This window comes from Xiphophorus hellerii, chromosome 18 (assembly GCF_003331165.1).
Source record: "Xiphophorus hellerii strain 12219 chromosome 18, Xiphophorus_hellerii-4.1, whole genome shotgun sequence".
NCBI lineage: Eukaryota > Metazoa > Chordata > Actinopteri > Cyprinodontiformes > Poeciliidae > Xiphophorus > Xiphophorus hellerii.
In genome coordinates this window covers 16,753,840-16,767,841 of record NC_045689.1, presented here as the reverse complement: position 1 = coordinate 16,767,841, position 14,002 = coordinate 16,753,840, and the positions used below count along the sequence as shown (strand labels likewise).

The 14,002-nt window shown below is 37.5% G+C and overlaps 1 protein-coding gene across 1 annotated transcript in view; it reads right to left on the bottom strand.

Annotated features, from left to right (window-relative positions):
- lekr1 (Leucine-, glutamate- and lysine-rich protein 1) overlaps positions 1-14,002 on the bottom strand; it is a 61,348-nt gene that overhangs the window by 41,422 nt on the left and 5,924 nt on the right. The window contains exons 2-3 of the mRNA XM_032545682.1: positions 5,939-6,016; positions 4,232-4,395 (exon numbers count right to left, since the gene is read on the bottom strand). Coding sequence (XP_032401573.1) covers positions 4,232-4,395; positions 5,939-6,016 — 242 coding nt within the window. The remainder of the gene's footprint in view (positions 1-4,231; positions 4,396-5,938; positions 6,017-14,002) is intronic.

The window sequence follows — 14,002 nt, the reverse complement described above, 5'->3', positions numbered from 1 at the left end:
CACTGCTGGACCCATAATCCAGAACAATAAAGAACATAAATTCACCATGAACCAGTCACAGCCAAATGTTCCTTGCAATACTTCAGGATCAGCTTTAATGACCAAGATTCTGTCCACAAACAAGGAATTTGATTTTGGTTTCCAAGTGTTCACAGTGTACAGACATAAAGCATAGATACATAAAATTTAGAGAAAAAAAATGGAGGATAACAGGAACGGTATGTACATCTATTTGCACCCAAAGTTTTCTCGTCTGACAGATGAGTCAAAGGAGTTGATGAACAGGAGCATTCCCAGTAAGCTTCAGAAAGACAAAGAAATAGCAAGCACTGTCTTTTCCATGAAAATAATAAGCAATGCATTCAAATGCAACGGCTTCTACAAATCCTCAATGAACAAGACTCCACTGCTGAAGGAAAAGCATGCTGAAGCTTGGTGAAAGTATGCTGGGGAAGATGTAGACAAGCCAGAAAAATAAACTTGTTTTCAGAGAAAGAAATTAAAACTGCTACAGCTTCCTGGTTATTTAGCTGAATTGAATCCAATTAAAAATGAATGGAAGAAATGAAGATCACAGAACATAAAAATGACTCCTAGAACCCACAATATTGTAAGACAATCTGTGTGGGAAAATGGTCAAAATCAAAAGTTTTTTTCTTTTTTAATGAACATAATTAAAATAACACAGACACACCGGTCGTCTCCTTGGGGTTTACACCACGTGACACAACGCAGAGCTATAAAGAGAGCTCACAGTAAGTAAGAGTAATTTACATAGGAAGACGTGCTGACAGCAAGCAGCTACCTTTACAGACATCCATAAACACAAGCATACATACACACAGTTGCACACTGGAATTTTTATGAGGAACTACATTACTATAATATTATATTCTCAGGTTTGTAGGTATTACTGGCCTTTTTTGGGTGTCTGCCTAGTTTATTGTGTGTAATAAAAGTACACCAGCTCCCGAGACACAGTGGTTTGTGGAAATATGTCAAATAATTGAACCACGGTAAAATCCTGAATCCTGGAGTGTAACTGTCTCTGCATAAAGAGTGTATTTGCTTAACTAGCCTTACCCTGAAGCTATAATGTTTATATTCCACATATAAAACTCAACTATGTAATTGTCAAATCTAGTCTCCGACATCTTCTATATATGGCTGAGGCAGTTGTAAGAATCGCAGTGCAGTGAGGTGATGCAATGAGAAACGTCTCACTCAGCTGCCCTCTGACTGTGAGGATATATGTGACATTTTTATACAGCTGCCATAAACTTACACATGCACAAGACTGGCTCCCAAGAAAATGGATACCTTATACAGTAGTTTTTGGATGGCCCTGTGTGTTGGCAGATGGCTCCGGTTCATGGATCGGTCAAACACGCTTAAATGCAAGCACTCATACACACGCACGCCAACATGCAAACGCAGACAGACAGAATCCTACACACCCTTAATTCAGCTTTGAAACTGTATTTGCTTTAACCTTTCCCCCATTTTGCAAAATGTTTTTTTTTTTTAAAAACTCCCACACTGTCAAATCTCTTTGAAAGCCACTTCTACGCCAAGCTGCACAACTTGTTTGCTGACAACTGCACAGAATAAACTCAGATTGTGTCTTCATTTTGCTGTCATCTGATTGGCTGCCTTTGTCTCGTTCAGTGTAAAATTCCACAGCCCTCAAGCTTGATCTGTCATCTCCTCCCTGTTCTTCCACGTCTAATCATAAACCACATTCATCCGTGCGTATTAGCCAGCCTCTTTATGTTCCTCACAGACTATTTTTCATTCCCTAGTCCCTCTAACTGTTGCTTGAGTATCACAGTGGGACACTGCCAGACAGCACTGTTTAGCAACAAACCAAGTCTCATCTCAGTTTGCAAGCACATTGTTTGTGGTTATTTTTTAATTAACAACAGGGATTTTCTTTTACAATGCTGGTACAATGGAACAAAGCATGGGCAGAAATAAATCTGAATATTTCATTGCTTGGTCATTCTGAGCCAAAATCTCAAACTCTGCCTTACTGGCTGTTTTTTCTGCTTTGTTTTATTATAAACATTCACAAAGTTCCTCTGACTGAGAAGAGAACTTTATGTGAATGAATCATAGATGTTCTTGAGTGTTACACTTACATTGGCTTCTACCTGGTACTTTAATTAACTTCTTTACTTCTTTCTACTGAGCCTGATCTAATCATAACTAGACAAGGAAAAGAGAAGTCTAACTGATTTCAATTTGAATGACTCTACAATAGGGATTCCAGCTACTGTTTAAACTCACTGCCAACTCCGTGGAAGCATTTATAAATGCTGCATGTATGTATAAAAAAAAATAGTGATGCAGTTAATATTTGTGTGAACTAAAATATTGTCCAGTCCCTGTGCCATACAGGAAGGAGAGATGTTGTTTGTCCTAAAGATGAGGGTGCTTTGGTGAAAAATGTCTCATCCTGAGAACCAATACTAAGGACCTCATGAAGATGCCAACTGATGTAAGAGTTAATATTCTCAGAGAAACAAGTCATATATTGGGAAAGGCCACTCAAAGAACACAGGGACAAAGAAAAATGAAACTGTTTGGCCATAATAACCATTGCTAAATTTGGAAGAAAAAGACGGAAGCATACAAGCCTGAAGACACCATCCCAACTGTGAAGCATCCAGGTGGCAGCGTCATGTTTTAGAGAAACTTTGCTGCAGGAGAGACTGCTGCTCTTCTCAAAATTGATGGCATCATAATGAAAGAGCAATATGTTGAAATATTTAAGCAACATTTCAAAACATCAGCCAAGAATTTAAAAATCTGGCACAACTGGATTGTCCAAATGTACAAGTGCCCTAATCATATTGCCAAATTAATAACAAAATGGCTTAAGAATAACCACGTCTACATTTTGTGGTGGCCATCACAAAGATCTTCTCTACCACATACAAATAAAATGTATCTAAACTTATGAATTTGAAATTTTAATTTAAAAATCTCTTATTATTCTGTCATTTAGAGTAAAAATATTCTAGTAAGCTTGAAAACAAAAACTGTTAAAGTTTAGTTTGATTTAAGTGAGGGGAATAAAGGGTTCTGTGGCAGAACTTGTAAGTATTCTGTTCTGTATTCTGTTTTTTTCAAAGCCCAAAATATTGTGTTAAATGCAACAGATTTTGTCAGGACTCATAATTGTGATAAATACTACAGATATTGTAACAAAATTTCAGTCCTTCTCCTCCAGTCCTTCTACTTAATACCAAAACAGTTCAAATACCCTCAAAGAGCAAAGAGCACTGTTTTTAAAGACCATTTTAAAAGCTAGAAAATGGTTGAATATCAAAGAGTAAACAAATTAGGATCTTTTTAAAATCTTTGCTTTAGAGTGGTTTTTTGGGTACTTTTCTCCCCCTATAAACTTATGAATTAATAGCTCAACTTCTCTAAACAACATTCACATAAAGCTGAGTTGAACGTCCATCTTTGTAGCAAACCAGGGTTTCTTTCCACTGTGTATTTAAATGGAGGGGTGTGCGTGCATGCTCAACTGTCTGTGTGTAGTTTATTGTATCTGTTGGTATGTGCAGCAGCTGCTTTCATGATCATGTATCAGAACAAACACATACTCACATGGCATCAATACAAACAGAGGACTTCTCCACTGTTGGATTACTTTATGTTCTTCCTCTTTCAAGCCATATTTCCATTTTTCTCTTGCGTGTGTGCACCTATACAAACACATGAACACCCACGCGTACGCGCACAGACTTGGCAGCTGTTTAGAGCATGCAACAGAGAGAAAAAGACCCACCCATGAGGTGAGCCGGAGGTTAGCGGTCCTTGAGGCATTTACTGTCAGCATTAAACACACACACACACTGCAGTCATACTCCTTTAACTAGAATCCCTAATTAATTTCCTTCTTTACAGTTATTACACAAATGTACCCATGAAAACATACGCCATCTTGCCAAATTAGGAGTTTGTTTATTAAGTTTAAACCAGCAGAGACACACCATTAATCCCCAACAGTCTGTGTAACAGTTAAACTAATATTCAGTCCTGTTGAAAGATTATTTGTTCAATTCTTTTTTTCCTCTTTTCTTCCATGTCACTTCCCACTCAGTTGAAACTTTGCACTAACATACACTCGCTACATTGCCTTTCAAAATAGACTCAGTTTCAGATTGCTTCTTAATGCAGGGGTGTGTGGGTGTGTGTGTTGATGAGTAGGTTTTACCTGAAAAGCCCTGTTTGCAGTGCTGCAAAATCTGAGAACTGAAAGTCTGCCAAGCCCCAGTCAGCCGATGAAGGAAACCCTGTAAGTCTGTGCACCCGCTGCCACAGAAGTGGAGAACGGTCAGAGTTTTTCGGAGGATCTGCTGCAGCCGCACACACGCAACTCTAAAGCAAAATAACAACAAGAATTGAACATTGATGGATACCAAGAGAACAGCTAATTTACAAAAAAGTAACCATTTTGATATACACTCATTAGCCACTTTATTAAGTGTTAACAGAAATTGCCAATCAGTAAATCATATGGTAGAAACTCAGTATTTAGGCGTCTGGTAATGGCATTTTAGATTTTGGATAATGGCAAAGTGGCATATCTGAAAGTTACAAGAACTTGTGAAAACTTGTGGAAAAAATGTATTGTTTCTTTTATTTTCCCAAAAAAGTTTATTTATTCTTAAATTACTCGTTACTTGCAAGTCAAATTAAAAGATGCAATAAGTTCAGAAACTATTTATCTTAGCCACCAGAACATAACATTTTATATTCAGTGTATTACAGGGTATAATTTTACAACCACAACATGATAAGACGTGATATAGAAAATTTATGAAACATATTTTACCATTGAACATTAACAGTCACTTGTATCATAAAAAAATCTAAATCTGATTTAAAAAGTCAAGTTAAAATAAAGATAAAGTAACAATGATACCACAAAAGAAGGCACACTTTTTATAACACTTTTACATTTATATACACAATCACAAGAACGCCTGTCATCAAGCCACAAACTAATGCAAAGCTTGTAAAACTAAAATGTTTGAAAAGAACATTTTGTTAGTCCAAAACCACTTCTAGGGGAACATGTGAGTGAGAACATGTTGAACTCTTGATCTAAAAAATGGTATTTCTTTATAAATACTGTAATTGTGACACAAAGAGATGCAGGGCTGTTATTTTTCTAATTTAGGGTTTGAAACTCAAAGTGATCCGTTGAATTTTGTACAGAAGACGGGTGACAAGGCAGCCTCTGAGCTGGTCTCTGGGGCTTTGTGCACTTGTGCGTGCAGAGTGGATGAGGAGCCTGGGCACTGGTTGTCACGAGAGTCAGTTTTATAATGTCAAATGACATAAATCATAAGGCTGACAGCCCCAAATGGAGGAACAGATATGAGCCAGATATGTCATCTGAGATAAAGTTAAAAGTAAAAAGCAGAGACACAGAGAGACTGCATGCATTTGACCCCTGATGATTTACTCATGTAGAATTTTTCAATGTCAGCAGGGTGATTAAAACGCGCTATTTCCTTGACATCCCATCTCTTCTCTCCCAGTCACGTCACCTCTCCCACCATCCTGTCATCCACACGTCTTTTTTAGTCTCTCTCTCCAGTTACAGGAATTAACCCATGGGTCAGATGAATTAACGTTCCCGTCTATGTTTTTTTCCACTTTTGTTGCATCGTTTTATCATTTCTCTCAGTTTGTTGGTATCAGACATCATCTCCCTGCCATGTACAGTATCCGTCCAATATGCACATAGCCAAGAAGAGTTTCCTTTCTTGTGTGTTGGTTTTAAAAAGAGATGGACATTTCCAGTTGTTTTTACAAAACATACACTCGCTGTTTTTATCAAACACTACTCTCTCAACCTCATGTCGTCAAATTGTATTTCTATTCTTGCACTGTTTTTATGTACCATCCTTACCTGAGTGTTTCAACATTTTGCTTCTCTTTTCCAAGTTTCTCTTCTGCCTCGTCCTTCATGTCGTCTGCCGTCTCCAGCCTGTCAAGGAACAAAACAAGAGAAAAGTGAGGAAGTGAACGTGAAGTGTCAGCAGCAATGTATTCTCATTAGAGAACCTCAACTGAACTTAACATCACTTAACTCTCACAAGGGGGAAATTAACTTATAGGTAATTTATCTTAATGATCCACATGGAAGGATGGTGTTGTTAAAATGGAGAGATTAAAAATTTAAATGTTCCTCATAAGTGACTGATATGAAGAGATGAGTTTCCTCCCAAGCTTTAATTGTGTCTTGGACACAATAAACAGAAATTGATCTGGGGGGAATAGTCAATAGCAAAATTTCCTTCTAATCTCACTCTTGCAAAATTGGAAATCTAGCATATTTACACGTTAGCAAATTAAGCAGTGTGCAAAAGTCTACTGAACCAAGCTAATGCAGCTGTCAATGGTAATCCATCCTATTAACTGGTCTCATGGACACCAATAATTCAGACATTAATGAGTAAAAGGTTATGGCCCAGGCAACTTAAAAATTCCTCTAGACTGAAAACAAATTTTCTTTAAAGGTGTGACATTTACCAAAGAGCACCAGTGTTGCTTCTGAAGCACCAATCATCGCTCAACACAATACGCACCCAAGACCAAAGTAATGATAGCAAAGTCTCCAGAAGGAGTTTGAATTCATAAATTAAATATTTATCCCGTGGTTTTATAGTAAAGAGGAGGAAGTAGAACAGTTGTTCTCTGACGACAACAGCTTAAAAACCTCAGAAGCTGGTACTCTAGCCAGGGGTTTAAATGGTCACTGAGGAAAGCTTACTCTGCCTGTAATTCACCACAGCCAGGAATGACTAACTGGGACAAAATCTATAACTCAAATTCTGGCAACATTTGGGCAAACGTTTAAGGTTTTTCTTCTTTTCTGAACCAATAACATTGCCCACAAACAACTTTGTCACCAAAGAAATTGCTGTCAAAATATTATTCCCATGAATGTGTGTAAGTACTGTATATCTACAGATTATTTCCAAATAGACTTTTGGCATTAATAGATCACTTCAAACTAATGTTTCACATTTGACAGTTGAAAGGTAAGAAAATATTCAAATGACATCTGCAGTCAAACATTATCTCAATTTGATTTGGAGACAAAAATAAAAAAACAATGCAGTGAAATTATTATTTTCTCATTTGGTAAACAACACCGACAGTCACCTTGCTGGTTTGGCTGTTGACTCTTCTCTAGCCTATTGTCGTAGCTGCAGTAGAAATTGTGTTGTGTATTTGTCCTTAAGGTCTGAGTTGTCTCTTCATTCAAATAAAAACATTTTCATAGTCCTGAAATAAAAGGTATTTCAATCTAACAAACTAGTGTAGCTATTTTTGATAAGTGAGGGCAAATTGATCCTTGCTACCTGTCCTTATTTCCGAGGTTCCTGCACAAATTATCCTTACAGTAAAAGTACTCACTACATCTATTTTCTGTTGTTAATAAGGATTCACACATGCACTAGAAATATTTTTATAAAACATGTTTTCTTTTTTTTGTCAAAATTACAATTCAGTCTGTAATTAGAGGAAATATCCACTAGGGTTATGACTCAGAAGGCTCTTTTTGTAAAAAAAAAAAAAGGGCATTCTTCACATGAAAATATATTTAATCCAATTTAAAAACCAAAAGAAAGAGCAATCATAATTTCCTTATTTTTTATGCTTTCACATTTTTCTGGTAGCTGTAGAATATGGTGAACAATCAGCTTTAATGTCCTTTTCCAGAGAATCAAAGCTTACATATTTTTGAAAAGCAGTTTCACATGGCAAAGTGAGACTGTGTGACCTGGACCAGCAAAAGCACATTCTGTTCCTTCATGTGAAGCCACAAAATAAGTCCTGACAGCAAGATGGAGAAAAGAGTAAACATAATAAGCACCACTGCTTACGCAAAGCAGACTAGACAAATAGACGCTAACAGCAGATAGATGATAACCATGAAGTTCACATGGGAAGTGCAACTGGAATGACATATCAATCTTGGCAGGGGATTTTCTGCTCCTTTCAAACATCATTCTCAACATCGAACACAGTCTCATCAAAAAGTATGCAACATAAATTTATTGGTAAGCCACAAGGGAAAACTTATTTGACTTATCACAATGATAAGAAGTGTAGGTCCAGATGGGTGTCTGAGATTATTTCTTACAAAAGTATCCGTGCTCACTCAGGCTTTAAATGGACCTAAAAAAAAAAAAAAGGAAATCTAACTAAAACCTTATTTCCATTCCACTGATACATTTAGAAATTATTTTCAATTTATTTCTTATAGGAAATAGGTCTTTCACAAAAGATAATAAATAAATCTTAAATAGCATGCAATAAAATGTCAAAGCCTATGTAAAAATGTGACTTAGATAGAGAATATTTGTTTGAAAAACACTGACGCTTGGGATATCCATGTAATGTAGTTTTATTTCTATTATCTAAAAGGAATAACACCCTAATGATATGAAGCATACCTATATAAATGTTACCACAACAAAGTGAACTATGTCAGGAAATTTGCAGTATGACCTGTGCACAGGTTGAGAGCTGCAAGGCAATGTTCAGCGATAGGTTAAATATAACCTATCGATGCAAACTGCCAGATACATGGCGGGCAATCTATATAGCAAAGCAGATGGTCTTGTCTTGCTCACCAGGCTGAAATAACAACATCAGTTCCACTGCCTGTACCGTCAAGGACATGCAGAAAGTTAACACAGACAGGCATGAACACGGTAGGAGGGAACTACCTGGGTTAGGACTTTCTAATCGGCACACTGCGGCTGCAGAGAGAACAAAAAGCACGAACAGAGAGAATTATAGCTTAAAAGTCCATTTACTAATGAAGCAGTCACTTTCAGCTGCTGTTTATGACCACACGAGAAGTCATGATATGACCTTATTGAAAGTTCATGTTCTGTAATAATAAACCAGCCTTTCTGACAGAATGAAGCTCGGGGATTTGGATCTGTCTTGCATGTGTTGAAGTGAACTTGTTATTCTTTCGGATGAGTGTGTTTGAAACAGCTAGGAAGCATATTTAAAAGTAACAATCTGCTTCAATTAATAATGTATTATAGCTTCAGTGTGTGTGCATTGATGAGAGTGATGTCCTTTGTGATTCTTATTTAGGGCTCACTCTGACACTTTCCGGTTCTTTGCTTGCTAAAAGTGTGTCTATGGGAGGGCATGTCTTTGACTTTTCTAGTGACAGCAGACCAGACTCCCACTGTTCACCCTCCTGTACCAGCCACGCTCAAAGCAAAATCAGAAAAAACACTGGCTCCAGAGGGGAATGCTCGCGTGAAAACACACACATCCGCCTCGCGTGTGTACAGGCACATTTTACGTGTCTGTGTATTTTACAGATGAATCTGCGTGTGCTTTGCGTGCATGAGCTCCAGCTCCTATTCCCCAGGCAGTGGCTGTCAGTGGAATAACTAGGTAGGGCATATCCAGAGTGCATGTCAGATTGGAGTACCCCCTACCAGAAGCCCAAGTCGACTGTCCCATCAGGACACATCATAAACACTCACGCACACACAAACAGACAGGAGCTCACATCAACAATGCTAATCTCAGCCTCAGTGTTACCATGACCTACCAAATCAAATATTTTTTGTTTTTTCAGGTGTGTGTGTCAGGAGAGACTTAGTATTTTTTTTCCCCCTTCCACATATTTCAACGGTTTGGGAGAAAGGTCAGAATCACAAAGTCAAACCTAACATCCTCCAGCAAGTTTATTTCCAGTGAGTGAGCACAAAATGTTCCATGTCATTATGTTCTTTTATATTAATCTCAATAAAGACCTCATGATGTGATAAATCTGTCTGCCTATTTTAGCCACTTTTTTTCTGATGAGTTACATTTGTGCACCAAATCCTTTGTTTAGAATTTTCTGCTTTTATTTGATTTTTAATGTTTCAGGGAACACGTTTGTTACATTAGATTTATACTCCCTGTTCAGGAAAGAGTGTTTTGCTTCAGTTATTAAGAGATATTTGCAAGTCTTTATTTTCAGTGTTCTCCAAATCTCAATTCAACTTTCAAATAAAATGAATGCTATCTAATCAGATATGTTCTATTTCATCTAGGCTGACTCAAGTGTGAAGTCTTTAAAATACAAGTTCAAGTTATTAGAGCACAAATCCAAGACAAGACTAAAGTCTTTAGAGCATGAATCCAAGTAAAGTCTCAAAACTAGAGCAAGAGTTAAGTATCAAGTCCCAAGTCTTTAGTTAAAGAATCTTAATCTGAATCAAATCTCAAGTCTTCTCAGTATGACTTCACCATGTAGCTCAGTGGTAAAGCAGGAGCAGCATTTACTGAAGCTATGGTCCTCAATGTAGCTGTCCCCAGTTCAAAGGCATGTCTTCCCCTTCTTTCTCTATGCTTCCTCCTGTCCAGCTAGTTCAATAAAGGTCAGTAGTGACATAAAAATCTTTCAAAAGATTACTTTCAAAAAAGTAAAGCTTCTGAAATGAAAATGAATACACACGAGGTTTAAGGATGTTTTTGCTCAACAGCTTGGAAGGATGCTTCAGTTGGACAACAAGAAACAAAAAACGCAATGCAAAGATACAGTGGTACATTTTGGTGTACATGTCCAGATGTACACAAAATAAGTGCAAATTTAAACATATTTTAGGAGTTTCTAACATTATTGTACTTCTGTTAGATCTTGCAACGCTTTAATATGAATGTGTTTAGTGTGTGAGGTTGTGCACAGTGACACCTGCTTGTGTATCTTTTGTTTTTTGGGTTATCTAGTAACCATCCTAGGGATGCCATAACAACGATAATCAAAACAACAACGACACACACACACACACACACACACCAACACACACACGCAGAAGCGCAAAGTACGAGTAATATCATATAACAGCTAACCAAATTAGCCAAGGGGTCAGAGAATGCGTTTGTCTTCCAACTTGTCATTCTTGATTAACATTTCTCTATCGCAACATGTTTGTTTGTGTTTCATTTGTATGTTTGGGTTGCTATGCTACTGTTTCATCAAATAATTGCCGATTACCAAATGAGATAGCTTACTGAGTGTGTGTGCATGCGTGCTACTGTGTGTGAGACTGAGTTTAGGAGAGACTATTCTATCACATATACACAGAAATCCGCAGAACCTCAAACACTGTTCCAGTTTATTGTGTTGTCATGAACCCCACTATAAACTGGAGCCATTAGAGCTGATCAGTGATCCTCCACCAAGGAGAGCTCTCCTTTCATGCAGTAATGTTTACTGCACACACATGCCCGCACACGCCCACCCCCACGCACGCATGCACACACACGCCAGCGCACCCCTCAGACTGTGTGTGTGACAGAGTCTATGTTTGTTCAGTGCAGTAACATGAACTTGAAGTTGGATTTCTGCTGATACCTCACAAGCAGGCTGTGACGGCTGCTCGACTCAGTTCCTAGCAGACATGACATATTACCTAACACATACACAAACAGAGGGGAATTAACAGGGTAGTGACTGGATCATTGTTTGTTAGGTAGCTAGTGGAAACTGCAAATTGGAATAAAACCACAAGTAGCGCTTCCCTCAGAGTTCTTCCTTGTTACAAATAGATGCCTTTCTGTTTGTCATCCAGTCCTGCTCTTCCACCTGTGAGCTGTCTTATCAGCGTTGCAATCCAGATCCCAGATGTGTGTGTGTGTGTGTGTGTGTGTTTCTCTTTGTGTGTTCTCTTGCACATTTTTATGACAGCTTCTTTAATACCTGCCAAGCCTGGTTTTGATTGATTCTGTGCACAGGGATAATTATCCTACCCACTGCAGGTGTATGTGGGTGTATGTAAGCATGCTCCCAAACACACAGAAATAGCCACAGAGTCAGATGAAGGCATATACAGACTCACACCAAGACATGAAGTTGGATTCAAGCATGTGACCAGCTAGCTGGGGGGAAATAAGCGATGCGTGTCAAATTTCCAGACGCTTCTCTCAACGCCACAAGCATGCTCACAAGCTACGTGATATGTTTCAGCCTGTCATCAGTTAGAGAAGCTGTCTGCCCACATACTATCAGGTTTTTTTTTCATATTTTATTGTTCATACCCCTTGATCTTTTCTTTAACCTCTATGCCTTTTTAAAAGGAAATCCATCTTCCCACTACTCTCTCTTGTTCTTTGTCCCCTACTCACACAGTAAAAGAACCAAGGACCAAGTGAATGTGATAAGCCTTACATTTCAGTCCCAGCTGATGTAACCTTGTGTGAAAACTGTGAAAAGCAGACAGGTGCTGGTTTTGGTGTAAAATGGAACATAACTTATCATTCTGTTGCACACACAGACAACATCAGTTTTGTTTTAAACCTTGGAAAAGTTTCATTTAATAACTAAGATCCACATTCTGAACACATTCAAACAGATTAAAAATGTTATGCCTTTTATGCCACCTCAATTTCAAACTTGCATATGTTATTTTCATGTAGCAGGATCTGATCAAATCTAATCAATAAGGGGCTTTGTAATCATTAAACAGAATAGAATAGAATAGAATAGAATAGAATAGACCTTTATTTGTCTTAAGCAATTACATCCGAAATAGACTGACTTGTTTTGTCTCTGCACCTTTACCAGGAACATTGCAGCTAACATCAGTTCTGGTGTCTATCCTCACAGCAGCATGTTTTGCACTGATGCAGATTTTCTGTGATACTCTTTACTCCTTACATCTTCTTTGCGCCTGACAAACTTTAGGTGCATTACCATCACCTGCTGAACAGGAGTTTGTGCGTCATTGCTACCAGTGAGCTAAAAATGAAGGAATTAAAAAAGGTGTTTAAATGAATCAGTTTTAAAACATGTATTTTTTATTGTAATTAATTTATTGAGATTACTGGTTAGATGTCCCAGCCCTGCGTTTTTGTGTCATTCTCATTCCACTCCTTCACCACTGTGAGTCATGTGTTACCCAAGTTTTATTGGGTACAAAAAAAGAGTTGTCTGCCATTGGGCATTTTGTGCTAACTACGTCTCAATTTGTCCTTCCTTTGGGGAGGTTTTGTACTGGGTTTCACAACTAATAATTTAAAGAAATGTTCTGTGATCTGCAAAGGTCAATTGTAAAGTCATGTGAGTATAATATTGTTTATATTATGCTTATATTTCATGTTTCTGGAGTGGTCCAAATATGAATAAAAAACACAATCAATGAAACTATGGTGTTCACAGGGATGAAATTGGAGGAACATACTGGGGAGGTCAATTTTTCCAAAGTTGTTGTGTTTCAATTTAATGTCAAATGAATTTATTACTTATTTAATTGTGGCAGTCCGAATTACCTTCCTCTTCTTTAACGTCATTAACAAATTGCTACAGATTTCCTAAGGACTTGCATCACAGACTGAAAGTGTGTGAAAATTACTTTGCTGACCCACTTGCTCCAAACAGAACTGGGAACCAAAAGGCCAAACTAGTAAGTTAATAAGTTTTAAATATTGATATGCAATGATCCTTCAAACTGCAGTAGATAACTTTATCATAGCCAAAACTAGAAGCCTACCGGCACAATACACACACACACACCCCGAATGACAGGTGACATTTTTAATGAGGTCTGGTTTATGAGGAGGGCGTCTTGTTATAGAGTTACCAGTCGGGTTCTTCAACATTACCCATTTATTTAAACCTGTCAGAGTCCCTTTGACATGTCACATGTTATTATTTTTGAATAACATGGGATCAAATTTGAAAATTACAGTAAATATGAGCAAACATGTTTGGGAAAAGTACACATGTCAGAAGTCGGTATAAAGATGGCTAACAAAACGTGCCAGTAAAACTGTTACAGAAAAATATCAGAAGATTCAGAATGCTTGCATATTTAAAACAAGTAATCATTTAACTAATCAAAACAAATGTGATTTAATTATATATGACATGATAGAAGGAAAAAAAGGACATATGGTTTACCATATAATAAAAATGAAAACAAAGAACTGCCATATTCCT